This window comes from Plasmodium vinckei (genome assembly GCF_900681995.1).
Source record: "Plasmodium vinckei vinckei genome assembly, chromosome: PVVCY_01".
In the NCBI taxonomy this organism is placed as follows: domain Eukaryota; phylum Apicomplexa; class Aconoidasida; order Haemosporida; family Plasmodiidae; genus Plasmodium; species Plasmodium vinckei.
The window spans coordinates 240,992-268,195 of NC_051293.1; the positions used below are offsets into that span (position 1 = coordinate 240,992).

At 23.4% G+C, this 27,204-nt stretch overlaps 6 protein-coding genes across 6 annotated transcripts; 3 read left to right on the top strand and 3 right to left on the bottom strand.

Moving 5' to 3' along the window:
* Positions 1 to 1,874: 1,874 nt before the first annotated feature.
* PVVCY_0100660 (conserved Plasmodium protein, unknown function) lies at positions 1,875 to 7,326 on the bottom strand (the record flags this gene model as incomplete). The annotated part of the gene is made up of 2 exons (XM_008628450.2): positions 1,875 to 1,932; positions 2,078 to 7,326. The coding sequence occupies 2 exons, from the start codon at positions 7,324 to 7,326 to the stop codon at positions 1,875 to 1,877; spliced, it is 5,307 nt and encodes a 1,768-aa protein (XP_008626672.2).
* A 2,619-nt stretch (positions 7,327 to 9,945) lies between these two features.
* PVVCY_0100670 (coatomer alpha subunit, putative) lies at positions 9,946 to 14,470 on the top strand (the record flags this gene model as incomplete). Its single annotated transcript, XM_008628451.1, has 4 exons — positions 9,946 to 13,782; positions 13,931 to 14,072; positions 14,165 to 14,310; positions 14,435 to 14,470. The coding sequence occupies 4 exons, from the start codon at positions 9,946 to 9,948 to the stop codon at positions 14,468 to 14,470; spliced, it is 4,161 nt and encodes a 1,386-aa protein (XP_008626673.1).
* Positions 14,471 to 15,357: 887 nt separating this feature from the next.
* Positions 15,358 to 16,008, bottom strand: PVVCY_0100680 (glutaredoxin-like protein; the record flags this gene model as incomplete). The annotated part of the gene is made up of 1 exon (XM_008628452.1): positions 15,358 to 16,008. One exon carries the CDS (start codon positions 16,006 to 16,008, stop codon positions 15,358 to 15,360), a length of 651 nt encoding a protein of 216 aa, XP_008626674.1.
* A 2,289-nt stretch (positions 16,009 to 18,297) lies between these two features.
* Positions 18,298 to 21,099, top strand: PVVCY_0100690 (translation initiation factor IF-2, putative; the record flags this gene model as incomplete). The annotated part of the gene is made up of 1 exon (XM_008628454.2): positions 18,298 to 21,099. One exon carries the CDS (start codon positions 18,298 to 18,300, stop codon positions 21,097 to 21,099), a length of 2,802 nt encoding a protein of 933 aa, XP_008626676.2.
* An 848-nt stretch (positions 21,100 to 21,947) lies between these two features.
* PVVCY_0100700 (MYND finger protein, putative) lies at positions 21,948 to 24,975 on the top strand (the record flags this gene model as incomplete). Its single annotated transcript, XM_008628455.2, has 16 exons — positions 21,948 to 22,027; positions 22,151 to 22,259; positions 22,360 to 22,524; positions 22,667 to 22,800; positions 22,910 to 22,961; positions 23,044 to 23,182; positions 23,273 to 23,348; positions 23,468 to 23,513; positions 23,622 to 23,671; positions 23,769 to 23,808; positions 23,937 to 24,008; positions 24,097 to 24,159; positions 24,246 to 24,399; positions 24,499 to 24,602; positions 24,781 to 24,837; positions 24,928 to 24,975. 16 exons carry the CDS (start codon positions 21,948 to 21,950, stop codon positions 24,973 to 24,975), a joined length of 1,389 nt encoding a protein of 462 aa, XP_008626677.2.
* Positions 24,976 to 25,481: 506 nt separating this feature from the next.
* On the bottom strand, positions 25,482 to 26,760 carry PVVCY_0100710 (RING zinc finger protein, putative; the record flags this gene model as incomplete). The annotated part of the gene is made up of 2 exons (XM_008628456.2): positions 25,482 to 26,599; positions 26,727 to 26,760. 2 exons carry the CDS (start codon positions 26,758 to 26,760, stop codon positions 25,482 to 25,484), a joined length of 1,152 nt encoding a protein of 383 aa, XP_008626678.2.
* Between the last annotated feature and the right edge of the window lie 444 nt (positions 26,761 to 27,204).

Here is a 27,204-nt window from a genome sequence, read left to right on the forward strand (position 1 = left end):
TTTATTGATTAATATTGGCTATCTATATTCATGTATATATTTTGAAAGTGTTAGCTGTAATATTTCACGTTTGTTGTTGCCAATTTATCAATGGACTTTTTATTTAAAAGTTCTAAGTACTACTAAAGCGCTTAATAATGTTATATATTTATGTGAAAAATGATAAAGAAATGCAAGTAAAAATTTTATTTATCTGTACTTGTCATAATATATATGTAGTATCATGCATATGTATATATATAAGGGGTTTCTCTTATATTATTTTCCCTATTTTTTTCTTATGCATATCAAATTATTTCATTCAAAAAAGGAAATTATGAAAATGTCAAAAATAAAAATATAATATTATAATTATTGTTATTATTTATCCATTTTTTACAAACAGGTTTGCTATTGCTACATATACAGTGTGATATATATATGCATAATAGCGGTTACGAAAAATTAATGAACATATTAAAAAATATAGCAATTTTATTTAAAAATTCAAATAATAATATTCACAATTTATATAATAAATAAATTAATTTAGACTAATTAAATAATAGTTAAAGCAAATGTCATCTATATTTAGTAAGCATTTTTCAAATGCCCATTTTACTTATTTCTATACGTATAAATATGTACAAACATTTTAATGTCACTACTAATAGTTCTCCTATCCTATCCTATATCAATATGCTTACTAACGATTTTTGATTATACTTACTTTTTTTGTATGTATTATAAATAAAACATAAGGAATGCATTACATATGCTACTACATATGTATACCTTTTAAAGTCGTATTTATTGTATTGGATACTGTATCAATGGTAGAATTTCTCTCTTTTACTTTTAAGTCATAATTTGAAAGCTTTATTCACCACACCTATTTTATGGGGTATAATAGTATTACTAGGTGGTAGTATGCATGAGTACATACTCTATATAAGTTTATTATGTAAATTTAATTATATGTATAGTTTTCTTTTTATTGAACAAATTTGAAATTATATGAATAGCTTATTCAGTTATGTATTTATTGAATATAAAAAAATGGTAATAATAAGTATAAAATTAATATAAAATAAAAATAATATATAATTTTATGAACGTTCATAAATTATTATATATAAATTGTCATTTTTTTTTTTAATATGACAAATAAAAAGCGAAAATACTAATAATTTTTATGCACTGTTCAGGCGATTAGAGATACACTCACACACGTCACAGGCAAATAATATATGCATGTATTATATGTATATTTGTCGATTTGTCTCGATATATACTATATGGGTATGTAACATGAATAACAGTCTGGTTTATAAATGGAAAAATATTTTACAGACAAATATTGTTAACGAAAAAAAAAAATGATATAATCTCCTTAAATTATTTTTATTACTTAATGAGGTACGTCCTATATTTTATCGTTTTGTAAAAAATGTTTCTATAATTCCAAATAAAATTAATATATTCATTTAAATATTTTAAGCTAATTTTGTGGGTTGTATCCATATAATATATATATATATATATATATGCGATGTTGGTAATTTTTTAAAACTATAAACTAGTGAAAACCAAAACAACTTTTAATATAAACATGCATATGCCATTTCATAAAGTGGTTTTTTCATTATGCATATCTATAACTGAATTGTTGTAAAAAAAGTAAAGTAATATGCGAAATTAAAAAATTAAAATGGATTTCGATATTTTTCAATGCTTCCAGCATAAACAAAATAAATGTTATGCTACATAAATATTGTGTGAATATATAGGCGTAGGGGTGAATGAACACGGTTTATATATTTCTTTCTTTCCTTGAATGCCTGCTAACGCTACTGAATTAAAAAAGCGTATAGCATGGATAGACAAAATATGGTTTAATGCTGGTTGCTTGCCATCATTTCTGCACTGCTCTTTCCAAGACTATTTATTATCCTGCATAAAAAAGAATAAACCAAATAATGTATGTACATATCAAATTGTGGAAGTGAAAAAGGTAGACGAGAATAGAGTAATGATCATATATATATATATATATATATATATATATATTTTTTAATAGGGCCTGATGTGTACTTACCGCTTGAGCAACTTTCTAATGCGGAATATTTCTTCCTGCAAAACGATGAGCATATTTTTGTTGTACTGATAATGATTGTGGGAATTCATTCCATTTGTTTCTCCTTTATCATTTGCAGTTTGCTTCTGATTAAAGACTATTTTATTTCTAAAGAGATGTCTTTTCATTAGTAGCCGATTATCTTCTTCATCTTCGTCATTATCATTGGTATTGATTCCCATCATTTTTGCTAACTCATTTTCTACATAATAACTGAATGTGCATATATTGTTATGCATATTTTTCATAAATATAAATGCATTTGTTTTCATTAGATCGGAATGATTTAAAGCTAATTGTTGCATACATGCACGAATCCATTTGAGACGAAATTCTGATTCCTCTAAAGATAAATTAGATGTTTTTATTAATGATTCACATAATATTTTACAAATACTTAATAAAGCTGGTTGACTTATAGATAATGATTCATTTAAAAACATTTTTTCATGAAATCTATGACATAATTGTAATACCCAAAAAGCATTTGTATTTTGTTCTATATCTATTGATAAAGCTAATGTAAATGCTTGATTATATTCATGTTCAGTTAATAATTGATTAATTCTTCCCTTTATTATAATATCTGAAGTGTCCATTTTTTTTTCAATTTTTTTCGGTTTTTCATCTTCTTTTTTTTCATCTTCAGCATCGTCTATATCATAACTATTTTTTAAATCTACTATAGATCCATGTTTATTATTATATGACGTATTGTTGGATGTTTGTTTTGCATATTTTATACTACTTATATTATTTACGTTACTTATATTTGATGCATCATCTTCGATTTCTCTGTATTCCTTTTTTTCAACCTCCATTTCTCCATTATATGTCATCATTTTATGGTTATCGGATTTTTTATTATTTAGATTCATAACAATTTTATTTAGAACTTTTATATTTTCATTAAGGTATACTAATTGTTCATTAATACTATAAGTAAACATTTTAAACTCTTTATCTAATGTATCAATTTTATGGTTTATAGCGATTAAGCATTCTTCATTGTTTTTCTGTGTCTTTTCATATGCACCTTTTTCAATTACACATACTTTATTGTTTAGCCATTTTCTATTTTCCAATAATAATTCATTTAAAGGTTCTTTAATGGCTTGAAAGCCAGTATTATATGCTTCCCTCATACCTGGGACTATACTTTTTGAAAATTGGACTTGGATTTCAGATGATATAACAGATGGCATTATTTTTTTTAAAGCATTTTGATGAACATCATTTAAAAATTCTGTCATTCCTTTATTATACATTAAATCTTTATATAATGCACTATTATTAGGAACATTTTTTTCATTATCTACTAAGTTTTGTTGTATAGTTTTTCTTAAATTGTCATTATTTGCTCGTAGGACTTTACCTATATTTGTTTTAAAATCATCTAGAAAAGTCAGTAAATTTTCTGAACTTTTACTTACCATATTATTAACAGACTTTTTTAATGTAGTTATTTCTGTTTGTATTTTTTCTAATTTTATTTCTTGTATATTTTGTTGTTTTGGATTTTTTATAACATTTCCATAATGTTTTATATTTTCATATATTTTAGATATACTATTATTTATTGATGCTAATTTTATATTCATATTTTTATTTTGATTTTTTAAATTTATAATTTCTTCTTTCATTTCGTTTATTTTTTTATTGCACCTATTTGACATTGCACATATTTCATTATATTCTTTATCTCGGCCCTCATCCATAAAATATCCAACATTTTCACCTGTCTTGTTCATATCTTTTAATGGACATGCTTTATTTAGTTCTTCATAGACAGTATTGTATATTGTAGTACTCATTCGTTTGCATATTGTTTTACAGATATTTTTCATAAGCTCTTCATTCATATGAATTGGATAATTATTCAATTCTTTTGATTGATCATGTATATTATTTTTTACATTCTTTTTCATGTCTACATAACTGTCGTCATGTTGCATCTTATCATTGATACCGTTTTCAAAATCGCAATTGGCTTCTTCAATTTTTTCTTCAATTTTTTCGTTCAGCAGCTCATTATCATTTTCTCCCTCTTGAAAATTGTCACTTTCATTCTGTAACTTTTTGGATGTCGGGGTTGATGGGTTGCTTTTAAAAAATCCTAGTTTATGAAAAAATGAGTTTATGTTTTTCTCTTTTTTTAAAGTTTCATTTTGTAAATTTTCATTATCATGTTCAGCTATATTTTTATCCTTTAATTCAGATTCAGACACTATTTTTTCGTCTTTTTCTTCTTCCTCTTTTTTGTAATATATTTCCTGGTCTTCCATTTTTAATTGAACATTATTCAATGGACTTCCCAATTTGATATGTTCGTTTTGCTCGTCATTTTCATTTTTCTCAATTTCACTTCCATCTGCTTCTCGACTTTGATCATCTTTAAAATCCATAAATCGTTTCAATACATCTTCATGTGTTGACATGATTATATCTATATTACTATTGCCAAGTATCGGACTCCTATTATTGGCTAGTTCATCTTGATCTTCCTTCTCAATATTTTCATTTTCACATGATGGTAATACTTGCTCATTCTCATCAACTTTATCTTTTTTATTTGAAGAACTAGAAAATATTATATCAACAATATGTTTTGTTTCTTTAAAATATGTATCATTTTTATTGTCTTCTTTATTTATTTCAACAGAATCTGAACCGAATAGCCAATTTTTTTTTGAATTTTCATCTTTTTTATTATTTGCCATTTCATAAGTATTAAATATGCTATTCGTCTCATTTTTTTTATCTACCTCTATTTCGGTTGATGTGTTTTCATTAATTTTATTCCCAACTGATGAAACTTTAGAAATAATGCTATCAATAAAATTTTCATCATATTTTATTTCATTATCATATTTTATTTCATTATCATATTTTATTTCGTTATCATATTTTATTTCATTATCATATTTTATTTCGTTATCATATTTTATTTCATTATCATATTTTATTTCATTATCATTTTTATTTAATTGGTTATTACTTATTTGTGTGCAATCATTATGAGTTATATGATTTTCTTCTGTATCAGCCGATTCAAGTTTTATTTTTTCTTCACCAGATTTATTTATTTCATCTTTCTTTGTATCAAAAAATGAGGAATCAATATTAATTGTTTCATTTTTTTGATTCTCCAAACTCAATTCTGTATCATCATCTCCACTTCTAATTAGTTCGCTAGCATGTATGTCAGATGCAGATTTTTTAGAACCCATTTTAATATGAATAGGATCTGTTTTATTAACGGGAGTATTGGCTGAAGAATCCAAAAAGGATGGAAGAACCGAATGATTATCAAGCTGATTAAATTTATCGCGTTCAGTATCTTCATTAATTTTATCACTCTTTGAACGATCTAAATTCACTTTTTTGTCATGATCCTTTTGATTATCACATATGTCACCCATTAGTAAAGGGATTGGAACAGAAAACGATTTAACATTGATATTTTTTATTGCAGTATTAAATGTTATAGAAAAAATAAAGAGATTAATAGAATTTGATGATACTGAAACATTTAAAACTTTTGCAAATTTAATAAATTCTTTTATTGTTAATATTCTTATAGAGCATAATGGTAAAATTGCTTGATCTTCATCCAATAATACAAATTTAGGATGAATATTAAAATCAAGCCTTTTTTTATTAAATATTTCTATAACAAATAATAAACTTTTATTTAAATATTCTTGATTTTTACTTAAAATATTATAAGATATATTAAAGAAAACAAAAAATTCAGAGGGATCTAAAAATAGTTCTATATTTTCTATATTTGCTATACTTTTATCGAAAAATATATTTTGCTCTATAAATTCATTTAGTATATCCGTCTGTTCATCAGTGGTACTATTATTTTTCATACTTAAATAATCATTATACTTTTTAAAAGAAAAAAGAGATATACAACATCCATTATGGAATACTAATAAATAGTATTCGCTCAATTTACCTTCGTTTTCTTTATTTTGAATAAATGTATTTATTATATGAACTGACGATATTTCACTATCCCTATCTTGGTTAAGAACATTTTCTGAAACTCCTTCTTTTTCTTTATCTGTGTGTTGGCTTATTTTGTTAATTTGATTCTTAGAGTTCCATTTTTCTACTTCGGAAACATTTTTACTTTTATTTAAATTTAAACACTTTCGGACGTTAAGCAATTGCTCTTGTAGAGAACAAAAACCAACCAAAACAAAGCGAATATTTTGATCTTCTTTTTGAATTTTCCATATTAGGGAATAATAATTATTAACCAAAGCATGTAGATATTTACCATCTAAGCTAAAACAATAGGAATTTAAAAATGTATTATAAGTTTGGTCTTGATTGTTTGTGCTAGCTAAAAATGTGTCATTATGTAAGTAGCTATATTTATAAAATAATTTTTCAAATGATATTTTAAATCCACAACTTGAAATAAGTTCATTTGTTACATTTATTTCTGAATTTGTTTTATTTATTGTAATAAAGTTTAATAACTTTTTAATATTCCACACACATAAATAGCTATTATGACCTGTAATAAAAAATTTATCATTTTTTGGTATCCAGCTAGCTATTTTTGGAATATTTTTTTTTTTTTCTAATTCGTCTTCTTTATGAACATGGTCAGAATTTTTATTTTCATCCTCTACATTATTTAAAGATAATATCTCTTTTAATTGTTCAGAATAAGAGTTTTCATTTTGAACAGATGAAAAATTTAAACAAAAAATTAGTTCAACTAGATATTCATTAATATTGTATATATATAAATGTCCCTTAGTATCTAAAATTAATAATAAATTTCCATTTTCTTGATTAAAGCTGACATATAAAACTTCACTATCATATAATAATTTTATTCTTGTAGTATTTATTCCATTTTGATTTATTAATCGGAATTTTCCACTTTTTAATGAGTAGCATACATTTCTAGAATTTACGTCTAAAATTTGTCCTTCTTTTTTTATTATATCTGAACTTTCACTTCGTATTTTTGATATTAAATTTTCATTTAAGGATAAAAATTTATTATTTTTATTTTTGGCTAGTTGACCATTTTGGCTAGCTTCATTTTGAAAAATAGTATAATCTTCAATTTTATCCACAGCATCCATGACTTTTATTTTTATGTTTCGATTGTTAAAAGCATGCCTAACATAATTCCCGTTTGTCACGAGTTTTTCATCGATTTCTTGTACATCCATTTTCACAAAAACAACTTAAAAGATAACTTCACGTCGAAAAATAATTTTTAGTTAGCTCTCTAAAATACTTGTGTACATACATTAACATGCATATGTTTTTTACAGGTATTTGTAGAGTATGGTTTATTTTTTCATGGGTTTCGATCGTTAAAACAGATTGAAACACAAAAAACAAAATTAACTACAATCTTAAACTTTAAACTAATAAAATGAATAACACAATAATATGGAGTTTTATAATAAATACAAACAAGCCACCTTCAACATGTATGGCTAGTTTTGCTCGTACACGAAAAGGAATAATAAAAAAATAACAAATATAAACAGAGTAATAATAAAGAAATAAATTATCCAGCTGTTGTAATATTTAATTAAAAAAAAGTCTAAAAACGTAGAACTTTTTTTTTAGTGTGTATAAAATTTGTCTTCTATACAAAATAATGAAAATATTTAATTGTTAATTAATTCATGAATAATATATATATAGTCCTTAATTTATGCATTCTTATCAAGGTATAAATATTTACATATACATATTTTACTTTACTATAGGAAGGTATATATTTATGACTATATAATATTTTGATTCCCCACTAAAAAATAATTAGGCTTCGTCGATTTAATAAACGATATCATTTTATTTTTTTTTTATTAGAACAATTTATTAAAACACAAGAATGTAAAAAATGTAAAAAAAACAAGTAATTTCTCTCTCTATATTTATGAACAAATTTCATATGTTTTTATTTTACATTCAAGCAGCATACATTTTTTATATGATATAAATTTTTTTATGGAAAAAAAAAAATTAATTAAAAAGTTATACTTAAAAATATTTTCTTATAAAATAAAAAAAATATATTAGGATAATAAAAAAAAATGGTATAGGATTATAAAAATTAAATAACGATTAAAAAAAAATATATTATATATAAATTATATATATTATGCAACAATTTTTATGCTCATTTTTTTGTCCCCCTTGAAAAAAAAAAAAAAACGATATTTTTTATATACCTACAAAGGCTGTATATTATATAGGCATAGTTATATGCGTGCAAATATTTATACGTAAATAATATAGGATAATTTTTCAACATATGGCATCATAATTTTATAGTATATTTCCATAAAATGGGTATATACATAATTTCTTATACAATTATAATATTTTACCCTTTCACTAATTAACCGTTAATAAGTTTTCTACTAAATAAATTGGAAATTTCCACACAAAAAAAGTTGGCACCCAGCCAATATATATTGCATAACATTGCACATGTATAAGTACGTATAGGTATGTATAAGTACGTATAGGTATGTATATAGGTACACATGCTATGCATACCTACTAACAATAGTTTAGCTTTGTTACTATGAATTTACATATATCTACTTAAAAAATTACATTGAATATATAATTTATATTATCCCTTTTTTTGTTGTAGATATATTTTTGCACATTTTTATATTTTTTAAATTATAAAATAATAAACCAAATGACAAAGTCTGACAATATCTACACCAATATACGTTAAACTATATTTATTTTAAAATAGCTATAAATTTTTTTTTTAGCATAACTACCAGATTTATCAATAAATTCATTCTACATAGTATATACCTTATATATATGTATGCTTACTATATATCTATACAGTTTTAGATTATTAACAAACTTAACATTTTTTAAACATATTTTCTTCAACTAAAAAAATATAAGAACAATATTTAATGTATTGTTTTTTTTTTTTACAATCATTGAGTTAAAAATTTGACAACAATTAATAATTTTTTTGTAAATATATATTATACTTTTTTGTTACTAGTGCATATTTATTTATATTTTATGTGTATATATATATATGCTTATTTATTTATGTAATATTTTTATTTATATTTGTTCACTATTTTGCAAAAAGAATTTTATTCGGCCATTTACATTGTTAATATATTTTATATTTTTATTTATTCATTTTATTTATATATTTTATACAATTTTATTTATTTTTATATATCTGTTAATATAACAAACATCAAAAGGCACAAAGAACGAAGGAATAGATCTCAGCTTTAATATAAAAATAGAGAGTTTTTTTTTATGACACTAAAAATATATTAATTTTTTTTTTTTATTTATTCACTGTTTCATGTTTTATATAAATATATCTTTATATAATATTCTATTTTTGTAAAAAAAAAAAAAATACACCCTTAAACCTGGAGTTTACTTTAGGTATATACATATAGTATGAAATTTATTGATAAATATATTGTAAGCCTACTTCATAAATACAATTTTTTTGCATTCTTTTTTTACATTATTTTTTTGGGTTATTTTTTTACATTATCTTCTACTTTCTTTCCGTGACACATTTAATGGACGTTTTTTTTTTTTTTTTTTTTTCACGTCCATCATTGAATTAGTATTATTTTATATATAACACTTTTTTTACTGGTGTTGCCTCCATAATATAGTTGAAAAGGTTTTACTAGATTTATAAAAATAGAATTTGTTGAGCTCCGTATATTTCTATTACTTATTAAAATTGATATAGCATTTTATTTTTCTGACCCCCCCCCCTCAGTTTGTTAGCCAAATTGTGGAAATTCAAAAAAATGTTAGTAAAATGCGAAACTAAGAGTCAGCGTGTGAAAAGTATATCATTCCATCCAAAGGTTGATTTGGTATTAGCTGGTTTACATAATGGAGTAATACAATTATGGGACTATAGAATAGGTATATTGATAAATAAGTTTGAAGAACATGAAGGACCAGTAAGAGGAATATGCTTTCACTCCGTTCAACCTCTTTTTGTTAGTGGTGCAGATGATTATTTAATAAAAGTATGGAATATACATTTAAAAAAATGTGTTTTTAATTTAACTGGGCATTTAGATTATATAAGAACAGTACAATTTCATTTAAATTATCCATGGATATTATCTGCTTCTGATGATCAAACAATTCGTATTTGGAACTGGCAGAGTAGAGTATGTATAGCCATACTAACTGGTCATAACCACTATGTAATGTGTGCTGAATTTCACCCAGTATATGATTTAATAGTATCAGGAAGTTTAGATAAAACAATAAGAGTATGGGATATTAAATTGTTGCGTGAAAAAAATGTAATTCATTCTAGTAATAGTATAAGTGCTGGTAGTGGTGGAATATCTGGAATTATGTCTGCTTCAGAAAAACCATATGGTCTTGATATTTCAAATAGTTTATTGGGTGTTCATATAGATAATGGAATGAATGCCCATTTAATGGGTTCTTCTTTACATCAACAAAGTAGTAATAATAATATGTTTGGAGCTTCAGATGCTATTTGTAAATTTATTTTAGATGGACATGAAAAAGGAATAAATTGTTGTGCATTTCACCATAACTTACCTATTATTGCATCTGGTTCAGATGATAAGTTAATAAAATTATGGAGATATAATGATAATAAATGCTGGGAATTAGATACATTAAGAGGGCATTTTAATAATGTATCAAGTTTATTATTTCATAAAAATAACGACGACTTATTATTAAGTAATAGTGAAGATAGAACTATGCGTATATGGGATATAACAAAAAGAGTTTGTATACATACGTTTAGAAGAGAAAATGATAGATTTTGGATTTTAGCATTTAAACCTAATTCTAATTTTATTGCATCTGGTCATGATAGTGGTATGGTTATTTTTAAATTTGATAAAGAGAAATGCCCATACGATAAAAATGATAGTTCTCTCTTCTATTGTAAAGATAAACAAATTGTTATGTATAGTATATATACAAATGAATATATTAATATGTTTCCAGTAAAAAAAAATACAAATCCAATGACATCTAATTATTACAAATTATTTGTTAATAATTTTTGTACTACCCATATTGCTATCATATTTTTATATAAAGAAGAAGAAAATCTTTCATACGACTTAATAATTTGTAATGGCATAAATAGTGCACCCAATAAACCTACTCATACTATTCCACAAGCCTATTCAAATTCTCCATTAGGTGTTTTGAAATCATGGGTTAAACGGGATAATATACCAAAGGCTCAAGTAGCTAGCGAAAATGATACACCATTTAATTCTGAATCAGTTAATTATGTAATTAAAAATAAAAGTTGTTTATATGCTACATTTTTTTCGAGAAATAAATATATTTTTGTTGAAAAAAAAAATGTTAATAGTGGAGTGAGTAATACCAGTTCATATATAATAAATATACATAATTTTCCTGATGATAATTTATATAAAAGAATAGAAGTACCTTTCAAAATTGAACATATATATTCATTAAATAATAATAAAATTATTATTTGTTCAGAAAATAAAATATATTTATATGATATAAATTTAAAAAGTATACTAAATGAAATGCATCATACAGATATTATTATATCTGTTGAAATTGTTAAGGAATATATAGCTTTTGTATTTAAATATAATATAGTAATTACTACTATAGATTTAAATCATTTATGCACAGTACATGAAAATATAAGAATAAAAACAGGTACTTGGGATAGCTGTGGAAATAAAAATGTTTTTATATATAATACACATACACATTTAAAATATTTATTAACAAATGGTGAAAGAGGATTGATTAAATATATGGAAGAACCAGTATACTTATTTAAAGTATATAATAATAAAATTTATTATATAAATAGAAAACATAATGTAATTAGCGAGCCATTAAATGATATTGAATACATGTTTAAGTTAGCATTAATTAATAATGATGAAGCAATGGCTTATTACTATCTAGAAATGTATAGAAATTCTCAAAATAAAAATGAAAATAATAATGGAAATAAAAGTATATATTTTAGTTATAACTTAATTGGATATATTAAGAAAAAAGGATTTGCAAATTTAGTTCTTCAAATTGTTAATAATAATCACATAATTTTCAACATGTCTATACAGTTAGGACATATTGAAAATGCATTAAAAGCTGCCAAAAAAATAGATAAGAAGCATATATGGAATATTTTAAGTACCCATGCATTATTATTAGGAAATTATGAAATAGCAGAATATTCATTACAAAAAATTAAAGCATATGACAAATTATCATTTTTATATTTTTTTAGTGGCAACATAGAAAAATTAAAAAAAATGTTATCAATTTCATTAATACGTAAAGATTTTATTTCAACATTTTTAAATTCATTATATATTGGAGATATTGAACAGAGAATAAATATATTTATACAACAAAATCAATGTAATTTAGCTTTATTATGCTCTCACCTTTATAATATTCCTATCAACTTATCTGAAAAGGAATTTGGATTTGATATTACAAATTGCAATTACCTTCCTCCAAAATCTTATTATTTATCCCCCCCAATCCCTCTCATCAAAATTAAAGATGTTGAAAAACAAAGTTTTGAAAAAATTTCTGAAAAAAATTCTGAACAAAATATACCTAATTGGAATAGTTCATATAACTGGCCCGTTAAAGTTATGGAGAATACAAAAAATTATTATTACAGTGCTCAAGAAAATCAAATGGCACAAAAAGATAAAATGAAATATGCAGAACAAATAGGTGGTATAAATCCAACACATAATCATTTACATATGAGCCATCCACATAGTAATAGTCGAATAAATCAACTAGATCCTAACTCACAATATTATAATAATCATATAGATCAAAGATTTGACGATAAAAATAGTAGTCTTGGTGATAACAATGATATATGGAAAGACGATGTTAATGATGATGATATAAATATCGATTTACCAGAAAATCATGATAATACATTATTTAATTTGAATAATAATAAAGGTGGAAAAATAGTTAGAGGAGAAAATGTAATATTAAAATCTTTGAAAAAAAATGGCAAAATTAGTGATCATATAAAAGCAGGAAATATTCAAATTGCTTTAAAATTAATTTCAAAAAAATATGGAATTATAGATATGAAACCATTTAAACAAATTATAAAAAATGTTTATATTTCTACATATGCATATATAACACCTATTCAAAATTTTATTCCTTTAAAAATTCCAATAAATATTAATGAATATAATTTACCTGACCATGTTAATAATAATTTAAGTACAACATATATTACAAAAAATTTTCTTTTTAATCAAGTAAAAAAAGCACATAAATTAGTGACTCAAGGAAAATTTTCATCAGCTTTATCTTTGTTCAGAAATATTTTATATAGTATGATTTTTGTTAATACAAATGAAAATGAAAAGGAATTAAATGAATATCTTGATATGTGTAAAAACTATATTTTTGCTATGAGATTAGAGGAAGAAAGAAATGCTACTGCTAATGATGATCCACGAAGAAGTTTAGAATTAATGGCATATTTTACATGTTGCTCTTTACAAAATTCACATCTTTATCTTGTCCTTCGAAGAGGAATGGGTTTAGCTTGGAAGGCACAAAATTATGTCACTGCTGGCTCGGTATGTCTATTACTTTATTTTGTATATCCCTATCACATATTTGGCATCTGCTTGTTTATATTTTGGTTGGAAAGGATTATATGCAAAAATGTCCATTACCAATCTTCCTTTATAATTTGACATTTTTTTTTTTTCAATTTTATTGCAGTTTGCTAAACGATTAATAAATGGAAATTATGAAAACATAAAAGGATCTGATGAAGAAATCACAAAAGCAAAAAAAATATTACTTGTTTGTGAACAGAAGAGCACAGAACAATATAATATTGATTACGACCCGAATGATTACAGTAATTTAAGCAATTTATTTAGTGCACTACTCAGTTTGTAATATATATATTTTGTCGACACACATACAACTTTTAAAATTTTTCCTTTATAGATAATATAAAAATATGTAGTATGAGTCTCACTAAAATTAATCCGAATGAGGAAATTGTCACATGCCCCTTTTGTCATTCCATTGCAAAAAAAAGTTTTGCATCCAAGTTGTGTTCTAATTGTGTAGTTGCGCAATTAGGAATAAAAGTAAGACTAGCCAAAATTGCAAGCTAGCTATATCTTTTTTTTTTTTTTTTTTAATTTTCTTATTGTAAAATATTCCCAATTACATTTTTTTTACCTTTTTTACCTTTTTTGTTCTATTTGATAGGCTCTTGGATTTGATTTTTTAAATAAAAATATTTAAGGACGTCCTAATATAATTTTTCTTATCATTATTATCCCTTTTTTTGTTAATTATTGAATTAGCTTTTGAGAATTTTTTTTTAAAGGTTTAATATGATAGAAATATACCAAAGCACAAGCTGTGCTTAGTGCACATTTAGCCAGTTGGCATATGTCTAGTACATATAAATATGTATGAATATGCTTGTATTTATGGTGTATGTTGTAAACCACAACTGAGCAAAGAACTGTGACAAATTATTATTAATTTTTGATTTTTATGTCTATGCTATGTCCCAATTTTTTTTATTATTCTTGTATTTTACACGCATACATATATACATATTTTGTATTTTCCTGAATACTTATATATTTCTATAATAATTTTATAAAGACTTTTTCTCTATTTTTAAAAAATATAGCTATCAAATTTTTATACAAACACATATATATATGCTTTGCATAAATCTTCTTTTCATGGGAACATTTACACATAATAGACCTTTAAATTTATTTATAAAAAAGGAAGAAAAGGCAACAAAAAACATATATTAACTTTAAGGAAAAATAATAAACTATTTATTCGCATAAAAAAATATGCACTGTTCATAATTTTATGTACAATTAAGTTGTAAAAAAGCTAGATAGTTAGTTAGCTAGCTATTTTAAACATATTTTTTTTTATTTTTGAAATTAATAAAATGTATATTTTATAACTTTATTAGTGTTTCTAAGAAGATAAAGAAAAGTGAAAAGCGGGACTTTCACAGGGTCTATTTTGCCAATGCTGCAATTATATTTTAAGGTGATAGTTAAAAATGTTCATTTTTTATAAAACACATTTAACATTACATATAGTTATATAAAGAGAGTTTGAAAAAAAAAAAATATGTACATATGTTTATGCAATTATTCTTCAAAACAGTCTGAGGGGATAATTTCTTTTAATTCATTTGTATCATACATGCTTTTAATAATATCATGGCCACCTATTAGTTCTGTATTAATATATAATTGTGGATATGTAGGCCAATTTGAATAAATTTTTAATTGGCTTCGTATATCTTCATCTTGTAAAATATCATATGTATTATATTTAATTTTTAAGCTATTTAACATAAAAACAACAGCATTACTAAATTTACATTGTGGAAATGTTTTACTTCCTTTCATAAAGAGTATAATTTTATTACTTTTTAATAAGTTTTCAATTTTTTTATTTATTTTTTCTTCTTCATTTTCATTATCATTTTCCATTTCTTCATTTCCATAGCTACATGATGACATATATTTTCTTAAAAATGTCGTTATGGTTCCTATATGGCAATTTGTAAAACCTTTTAATAATTTAGTATCTTGATAAAATTCAAATCCATAACTACTATTATTACTATCTATTTTAATGACATAAATTTTTATTTCTTCATAATCTTCAGCTATTTCTTTCAAAACATTTATGTGGGATTCATATTCTTTATTTTGACTTGAATTTGTGTAGAATAATTTTAGTCCCTCGGACTTTTCCAAATTCTCTCGTTCTGCTTCCGTTATAAAGTTCATAATGTCAACAAAAAGAAAAAAAACAATAAAGAAAAAAAATTATATATAATATGTATATATATTGGCTAGAAAAGCGCAGGTTTTATATATAGAAAGTACTGCAACTTAAATAGTAATTAAAATTAAATATAAATCAGTCTGTATATAGTATTTTAAAAAATATATATAATTGTTGTAAGTTTATAATTTCCGTGTTTTAAAATAATATTAGTTCATATAATCAGCTAAATAATGACATACAAAATAGTATGTATATATAGGCAAATTTTTTATACCAATATAAATGCACCAAAAAGGGTATTAGTAAACTTAAATATTTTTTTTTTACTTATTTAAAAATGTAAAGAAAATATATAAATAAAATGAACATATATATGTATCAAATTTTTAGTGGTATTAAACTAAAATTAGTTATTTTTTATGACCGATTAACATAATTTTCCTCTAAACTGACTGTAATAATTTTTAAATTAAAAAAAGCTAACCTCAAAGAGGACATACTTTATCAAATAATACATGTGCATACGAAAAGGGTATATATGTATATGTATATATAAGGTAATGAAAAAACCTAAGATAGGCAACACCAATCTTGTATAAAGCTAGGTCTTACTTATTTTCATTTTACATGAATATCATTCTATACAGGTTTTTTTACAAATATATCAACTATTAAATTTGGTATACTTTTTCTACAATTAAAATGAAATAAAATAATGTATGCTTGGTTATGTTCTACATTCTTTTCCCCTTTTAAATATAGTATGCTTTATATACAATGATATAAATAATTCATAAAAAAAAAATAAAGTTCCTTTTTTATATCAAAAAGGGTGTACCCTGAAAAATATGAGACAATATACTTTTTCAAGCATGCAAAAAACGACTTTTAAAATGACTTTTTTTTATGATCAAACAAAACAGTTTTACTAGTGTGTATATGAAATGCATATACAATACCACTATAATATTTAATTATTTTTTTTTTGTGTTATTTCCTATTGACCTTGTGACTATATATAAGTTCCCCATTTTATAACATACATTTAATTTGATTTTCTCAAATGAATTTCCATAAAACCTGATTAGGCCTATTCCCATTTAGTTTGCCATGCGTTAGATGGCTTATTAAAAAAGTTGAAAAAAGTTGAAAAAAAAAGTAAATATTGTAAAAATTTACATACCCATTTTAATCTTGGGCAAATTTTCATTGGCTAATGGAAAATAATTTTTTATGAGCTAGTATCAATGAAGTTACAAAAATAAAAAAGTATAACATATATTTTATGGAAAATATTTTAAATGATAATACGTAATAGTTGTACATAGTATATAATAAAGTATGTGCTATAAAAAAAGAATAAAAAAATAATTAAATATAGTGGTATTGTAAAATAACAGGTGTTTTACTACGGACTTAAAAATAAAAAAAAAATACGGATTTAAAAAAAAAAAAAAAAAGTTTATAAATTAATACTTTAAGAGCATATTGAATGTTTATATATTTTCACCTAAACAATTTTATCTCCTTAAAATTTATTATAAAGTAATAAGAAAATTAAAAAAGGGATAATTAATTCAGCTATATATTTAAGAGTATCAAAGAAAATATAAAAATTTCTACATATCATATATAAAAGAAAAATAAGATTTTTGAAATAAAAAATTGTGACAAAATAAGAATAAGAATAGTGATTATAAACCTTCAATATAATGAATATAAATTATCAACGAAAGTTTAAACTACATTTATATATATACAACTATATGATTGTATATATATATTTATTTATGGCTTTGCAATTTTATAATAATAGGCTGATTACATATATTATTTGAAAATCCAAACCCTGGCATTCTTTGTAATATATATAAACAAAACTGATGTTTTATCAGCATTGCTATAGTACCTCTTCGTTTTGTTTGCCTTGCAATGAAAGTTTATAAGAACGTAAAAAAAACTTCGAGTAAATAAAAAAGAACATAGCTCAGAACATAGTATAAATATGCATATAAAAAATACAACATAATATTTTTTTTTTTCGTCATGCCAATTTTATATTATACTATAAAACAAACTTAAGCAATTATTCCAGTCGTAAGGAAAGGCATTTTTTATATAGAATATAAAAAAAAAAAAAAAGGAATATATATATATAATAAGCCTATGTATATACACATACTTATATCAACTGTGTTAAACTCATAGCCAATTGCTAAATTATCACAAAGTAGTGACTATAAAAAGGATAAGAAAAACTTTATCGAAGAAAAAGAGAATCTTAAATAATGAGTAAAAATAAAAAAGGGAAAAAGAAGGAAGACTTAGATGCTATTTTAGCAGAATTAGGGATTGAAGAAAAAAGAGAAGATCAAGTTCAAGAAAATGAAGGAAAACAAGGGGAAGAAGAAAATGCACAAATATCGAAATCCAAAAAAAGAAAAGAAAAGTTGAAACAAAAAAAAGAACAAAGTAAATTAAAAGAAAATGATGCAGGGGTAGCAGAACCTGAAGTTGTTAAAGAAGAACCAAAGGGTGAAGAAAAAGATGGTGAAGAAGGAGAAAATAATGAAGCAAGTAAAGCTAAAAAAAAAAAAAAAAAAAAAAAAGATAAAGAAACAAAACCAGAGACTGGTATATCAGCTGCAGCAAAAGCAGCTGCTGAAAGATTAAGACTTTTAAAGGAGTATGAAGAAAAACAAAAAGAAGAAGAACGAAGAAAAAGGGAAGAAGAGGAAGAAAGAATTCGAAAAGAAGAAGAAGAAAAAGAAAAAAAAAGATTAGCTAGATTAGAAAAAAAAATGCAATTAAAAAAAGAAGGGAAATTATTAAGTGCAAAAGCTAAAGAAGAAAAAAAAAAAAGAGAATTATATTTACAAACATTAAAAGAATCTGGAATGTTAATAGAACCTAAAGAAAAAGTAAAAGCAGAAATTATAAATCTAGATTTAAATAAAGCAAAATTATTATTAAAAAAAAAAAAAAATAAACAAGCTTCAGGAGGTGGAAATAATGCTAATGCTGATGACAAAAATAAAGAAGTTAAAGAAAAAGAAAATAAAGATAAAGAAAGTGATAATGCAGAAAAAGAAGAAGAAAAAGAAGTTGTTTTAGATGATTGGGAAGATTTTCTAAATATGGATGATGACGATAAGAAAAAAAATGAAAAAAATAATACTGACCCAAAATCAAAGGAAAATAAGCAAAACCAAATTGTGAAAAAGGGATCTGCAACTGATAAAAAAGGAAAAAAACAAAAAAATAATAAAAATAGTGAGCATAATGAAGATAAAGATAATGATAAAACAGATGATGAAGAAGACATGTATAGATCATCTATTGTTTGTATTCTTGGTCATGTAGATACAGGAAAAACAAAATTATTAGACAAATTGAGACATACAAATGTACAGGATAATGAAGCAGGAGGTATTACTCAACAAATTGGAGCAACATTTTTCCCTAAAGATATATTAGATAAAGAAATAAAAAAAATAGATGGTACAATTAAATGTTTATCAAAGGGTATTATGATTATTGATACACCAGGACATGAATCATTTTATAATCTAAGAAAAAGAGGATCATCTTTATGTGATATAGCAATTTTAGTTATTGATTTAATGCATGGATTAGAACAACAAACAAAAGAATCTATTCAAATATTGAAACAAAGAAATTGTCCTTTTGTCATTGCATTAAATAAAATAGATAGATTATATATGTGGGAGCAAAGTGCTTGGGAACCATTTAATAATACATTTAAAAAACAGAAAGAATATGTTAAAGAAGAATTTAATAATAGATTACAAACTATACTAAATGAATTGTCTGAACAAGGATTAAATTGCCAATTATATTGGGAGAATAAAAATCCAAGGAAATATGTATCTATTGTTCCGACAAGTGCAATAACAGGTGAAGGAATAGCAGATCTAATTATGGTTTTAGTCAAATTAACTCAAAGTTTTATGTTAAAAAATATTGAATATAATAAGAAGTTAGAATGTACAGTTTTAGAAGTTAAAAATATTGAAGGGTTAGGTACAACAATAGATGTAATACTAACTAATGGTGTTTTAAAAGAATCAGATACACTTGTTTTATGTGGCATGAATGGCCCTATAGTTACTGTAGCTAGAGCATTACTAACTCCTCAACCTTTAAAAGAATTAAGAATAAAAAATGAATATATTCATCACAAAACTATTAAAGCATGTATTGGTGTTAAAATATCAGCAAATGGTTTGGAAGAAGTTTTATGTGGTACATCATTATTTGTAGCTAATAATAATGACGAGATTGAAGAATATAAAAAAAAAGTTATGACAGATGTATCAGATGTTTTTAATCATGTTGATAAGTCTGGTGTTGGTTTATATGTTATGGCTAGCACATTAGGTTCTTTAGAAGCTTTACTTATATTTTTAAATGATTCAAAAATTCCAGTTTTTTCAGTAAATATAGGTACAGTTCAAAAAAAAGATGTAAAAAAAGCTAGCATTATGAGAGAAAAAGGAAAACCTGAATATTCAGTTATTTTAGCATTTGATGTTAAGATCGATCCAGAAGCAGAAAAAGAAGCACAAATATTAGGAGTAGAAATTATGCAAAAAGATATTATATATCATTTATTTGATGCATTTACTGCATATTTAAAAAAAATTGAAGATGAAAAAAAACAAAGTAAAATGGCTGATGCTATTTTCCCTTGTGAAGTATCTATTATAAGTGATTGTGTGTTTAATAAAAAAGATCCTATTGTTGTTGGTGTTAAAATTGAAGCTGGTATTCTAAAAATAGGTACTCCTTTATATATACCAGAAAAAAATCTAAAAATCGGGAATGTTGTAAGTATTGAATCTAATAAAAAAAGTTGTAGTAAAGCAAAGAAAGGAGAAGAAGTTTGTGTAAAAATAGCTGGAGAACCAAATGTGACATATGGCCGTCATTTTGATTTTAATCAAAAAATATACAGTAAAATTACAAGAGAAAGTATTGATGTTTTAAAGCAGTACTTCAGGAACGAACTTACAATGGACGACTGGCGTTTAGTTGTGCAGCTTAAAAAGATCCTGAACATTTTATAGGTCTTTTATGAACATCCCACTTAAAAAATTCACGAGCAAAACCAAGCAGACACTACTTACCAAGCCAATTACATTAAACGAGAATAAACAAAGTGGTATATATCACTAATTTGTTAATATACTCATTTCTAGTCATCAATTAAATATATAAAGATATGAAGAAGTGGAAAAAAGTATGTGGATATTTACAATTGCTCTTAAGCATATTTACTTATTCATTACAATTTATGAAATTATAAAAATATGGTATTTATATTTTTCTTTATACAAATTTACTATTTTTTTAAATTTTTATATGCACATAAATACATGTATATCTACATGATTTAGTTTTATTTCTTTAAAAAAAAATGATACATATTTATATATGTATATATGTGCAAATATTTGAAAATTTTCATACATTAATTTTATCCATATAACCTTTGGATAATTTAATGTTTAAATTAAAAAAAACAAAGAAAACCTTGAAAAAAAAACTAAATAATATTTATAAAATAAATTTATCTAATTAGTACACATGTATTTATAAAATGATGTCGGAAATTTATTTTTCCTCTCCATAAATATTCTGAACAAACAAGCGTACACAAGTACATTTTTTTTATGAATTGGTCAGAAAAAATAAATATATTCTAAAAGTAAAACAAAGATAGATCCATTCATCTTTTTACTATACATATGCATGTGTTTTAAACACGATTTCTACGTTTTCATACTAGTCATTATTTACTCTCCATTTTATATAGACACTTTTTTTAAGTATAGCTAAAAAATTTGGTCATATTTAGTAGCTTATTTTTGTATATAAGTACATAAAAAAATAAAATAATTTATACACATTTAAGATGGACATAAAGGATATAGAATTTTTCGAATATGTAAATAATTTAAAGAATGTAGAATTGCTGGATATGTTTTCTACCAAGTAATAAATAAATAAAAAAAATGCATATAGTAGAGGGTTAAAAATGTTAGGATAAGTTGAAGAGAATCCATATAGCTACTATATAAAACATTTCATGTATTTTTCTTTTTATTATTTTTTAAGATGGTTTGAATATCATAAAAATGTAGTTTTTATTAATGTATACTTACATAATAATAATGAATTAATAGATGTTGTCGGTGATGATAGGATGAGCCATATTTTGAAAAAGGTAGACAAAGCAAAAAGAATTTTAACACAACATGAATTAAAAAAAAAATGTATATTAGCTAGATTTACATTTTATATGGTACTTTATTTTTTATCTATAGTTTGAAGTATTACTCAGAGAATTAATTACTACTTATTTTATACGGTTCCTAAATTTCGAAGAACAAATTAAAAAAAATAATAAAAAAATGCTGAAAATGAATGAATTAAAAAATAATAATATAGATAAAGAAAATTCCCATAACCATATTTATGATTACATATCAGTATACTAAGACAATAAAAATTTATATATAGAGTGATGCAAACTAATTTAACAAAGCCTATTATTTTATTCCTTTACATTAAAATTTAGCATATATACATATACTATAAGGTTGTACATTTTTTTTATTTTATCTTATTCAGCTTTATCATGAAATGGCTGTTTTAAACACCTTTGAGTTAATTTTACTTTCTGACCATATATATGAACAAATAGACTCATATATAATTAATCTCTTTGCATATATTTACTCTAATTTAGTATCATTCCTTAAGACGTAAACTTTTTTATAAATAATTATAATAAATTTTAGACTATATATCAAAAAAAAATTATTGTCTTATTTATAAAAATATATATTATATGTTCTATTTTTACTAATTTAGGAGCTCTGATGATTATTTTGTCAAACCAATCACAGAATTACCCATATCTGAAGTTATTAAAACGTGCCTAATTATTCATAATATACATATATATTCTGACACTGCTCATAATATATATTTTTTTTTAATTGAAGATATTAAAGGAGGAAAACGATAAAACACATAATATCGATAGACTGAAAATATACATAAATGTAATCAGCACATTACGAAACATTATTGATAGAATCCATTTATTAAACAACACTGTTGTTAATAAAATTGTGGATTATGGTAAAATAAAAATATGACTAGTTCATAATTATATTCCATATTAATATATATAATACATGCACAGTTCATAAAAAAAATATATTTTTTTAGACATTTTGCTAATATTAATTCCCCTTATTGAGAAAAAACCTTGGAAGCATGATGATTATATTTTTGAGCAAAATGAGTAATAATATTAGTCTATCCTTGCAATTATACTTTTTTGTCTTTTTTTAAAAGGCAGTCTTATTGTATGTTATATAAATATATATTATTTATATATACATAATATATAATTCAATATAGGTGGATAAAGAATGAGGATAACGAATTAGCAACTGTTGAAAAACAAGTATGATTACTGAGAAATGCTTTTACAAAAAATGTCTATAAATAAAATAATATATTTTTTTTGTAAATATTATTGATTTTGGACATTCAATAATTTGTTCCCTTTTAGTTGTGGATTATTTTGTATACATTAATACTTAATAGGATTTGTCAAGAAAAGTAAATATATATTAAGTTTTCAAATTTATAGAAAATGACTAAATTATGTAAAATTCATACAATTTTAAATTCCCTACATTTTTTCTCTCATTAATAGGTATGAAATGACCAATTATAGAAGGAATAACATTTTGAAGGTGTTTTAAAAAAATAAAATAATATTTAATCAGTCTATCTGTAGATATGTCTATACATTGTTCAGTCATTTGTAAATTATTTATTTTTATTTAGTAATGTATAATTAATACTTTTTTTTTCTGAACAGCTCAGGAAATATATGAACGAACACTTATATGAACAGCTACCTCCCATGAAAACTCTCCATACATATATAGAGGTATATAAACAAAATTATAATAAATAATAAAACATATATTCCTTTGTATATTGACATTATCTTAATTTGTATTTTACTACATTTTTAGCATTTATATATATCAAAAAGTGTTTTTCCTGAAAATAAAAATTCCTACCTAATCATTGATGTGGTAATAAAATTTATGAACAAAAATGTATGTATGTTCAGGTACATGCACACACTTTAAAACAAATAAAATGGCTGTATTTTTCCTAGGTTCCAGAAATATTTGATGAAATAAAAAATGATATACTAAAAAATAAAAAACAAGTATTATCCATGTTAAATAATATTACAATCTCAAAAGAAGTGTTAGGAAGTATTTCAGAGGTTTATCTTTCTGTCTATGAATTTGATCACCAAAATAAAAGTATTGAAAAAAAATTTATGACTGTACATAATTTTAATGAAATTTATTATGCATAATGAATTCGAACAAAACTTACTATTTCTTTTTCCACTTGTTCAGAGTCAAAAAAAAAGGTGAAAGAAAATAATTCTGTTAATACAAATAAAGATGAGAAAGAAAAGGCTGGCGATAATCAGTACACTTGCAACAATTGCAAAGAAATGGTAAGGGAAAAATAAATAAATAAATAAATAAATAAATATATATATATATATATATATTACTGCTTACATTACCAAGACAATATAATTATCAATTAAAAGCTTCATATTTTGAGGGAATATTATGAGAAATAGCAATCGGAAAACCTTTATCCTACGTATTTAAAATATTTTTTTTTAGGCTGAACTACAATGCTCACAATGCAAACAAGCATACTATTGCTCGAAAGAATGTCAAGTATGGCATGCCAAAATAGCATTCATATATATACACCAAATTTGTGTTAAAAAAAAACTTAATTTAATAAAATACTTTTTTGTGTTTCAGATGAAAGACTGGTTTAGCCATAGAGAAGTCTGCTCAAGCTATACATGAAATTATTTCCATTTTTTAAAACATAGTGAAATATAGCTTATAATTTTTGATAGAATATGGTTTACTTTTTAAGTCTACAATTGTTTAACTTTTTTTTTTAAATGGATGTTGTAATGAAAAAAAATATATGTTAAAATATTTTGTTCACAAATAATGAGGGTAAAGCACAAATACATGCTATTTTTATTATAATTTTTTTTTTTTTCAAAAACAATTCAAACAAAAAACGGAATAAATATAAAAAAAAACATGAAAAAAATAACAAATATAAATCGATAAAACAATGACAAAAAAATGTGTACATATGTAACGATATATCTTTACACATTTTATGTCACTTTAAAATTATATAAACTAATATTGAAACAAATTAAAAAAAAAAAAACAATATTTGCATACCCCCTTTATTTAATTAAAGACAAAAAATGAATTTATATACATCGCTTAAAACAATAAAATAATGATAAGCTGTTATTTTTATAAAAAAAAATGGTTGCAATTTCATGTTAAACTATATCTGATTTTGAATTAATACAACTAACAATATTTGTTCTACAAATAGGACAAACTTGACTTTTATTTAGCCATTTTGATAAACAATTAGAATGAAAAAAATGGCGTTTATCACATGGCATGATCATAATATTATCATTCCCCATATAATCCATCATACATATAGAACACATATCTTCATTATCATTAGTTTGTTTATCAACCTTGCTAATATTTTCATTATTATCTGGTGGTATATCGTCATTTGTAGATTTAATATGATCGTCTTGGTTGTATATATCATCTAAGTTGTTATCATTTTTTGGATTATTTTTAAGAGGCTTAAGTACTTCTTGAATGTGAGGATCAGAATAACAAGAGCTGTTACCCTCTCTTAGATTATTATCAATAGTATTGGGGAAACTGGTTTGAGTATTTGATTTTGGTTTGGTTGTATTTCCTTTACTCCTAATAGCATTTGTTACTTTGTCAAATATTAATTCAAAGGATGGGTTTTTAATAAATGTTTTTTTTTTTTCTTTTTTGTTTTTTTTATGAATATAATCTATATCTTTATATTTGACAACTTTCAATTTATTAATTATATTTTTTGGAGTTGGAATTCTATCATGCTCATCAACCGAAAAATATATCATAATGCATATAATGATTGATAAAAATAATCCTAGACATATATAAAATAATAATGGTAAGAAATAAAGTGCTATAGTAAAATAATAATATGTTCTTATTATTTGCATTGATATTGTATTTTTTGGACATACATTTTTATAAAAGTGTAATAAATATAAAGAAGATATTACTAATATAATTGTCAACAAATTAAATAGTCTCAACAATTTCTTTATAATATATTTTAATTCTTCTGAATTTTCAATTTCTTCCCTCCTTTTTATTCGAACCAGACTTAAATTTAAATGCCCAATACTTTTAATGAATATGCATATAACTAGTATCCTATTCATAAAATCACATTCTTTACAAGGGACCTTAAAATAGTAACCTATAATTAATAGTAGGCATCCTATACAACCAAATATTAACAAATATAATATCTTAGCAAAGTATTGAAATAGGATATCTTCCGTGCTACTCATTTCTATATAGCTATCTGCAATTGGGGTAGAAAAAATTGTCATGCATATCTCTCTACTTATGTAGTAAGCACATTTTTCCAAACAAACATAAAACCATTTTTTAATCATGTACATGCACAATAATGTAAAAGCTTTTCTTACCATCGTTATTTACTTCATTGATATATTCGTTCATTTTTTATTTTAGCTTGTTTTATGTTATTCTATCAAAATAATAAAATTAGGACATTAAATTAAAGAGAATTATTTAGGCCATTATCAAAAAGCACAATCTATGCATTTTTTTTTATACCTAAAAACATTTCTCTCTATATGTATAATTACAAATTTATGGTTAGCTATAAAGTGTAGAATACTTAAGTTGTTATTTCTTCATATATTTTGTCAAATAAAAAAGTATAAAAAAAAATAATGTCATGCTATTTATACCTTGCAATAAAACAGGCTTGCATTTATTATTTCCAAAATATGCAATAATAGGTCTTAACTTTTCAATGAATTAAGAATAATTATAATATGTTAAAATGTATATGAGAAATATGATTTTGCATAGAAAAATTAATTCACATTTTCATTTTTTTTTTTTTTTTTTTTTTTTAATTACCTTATGTTTTCATTC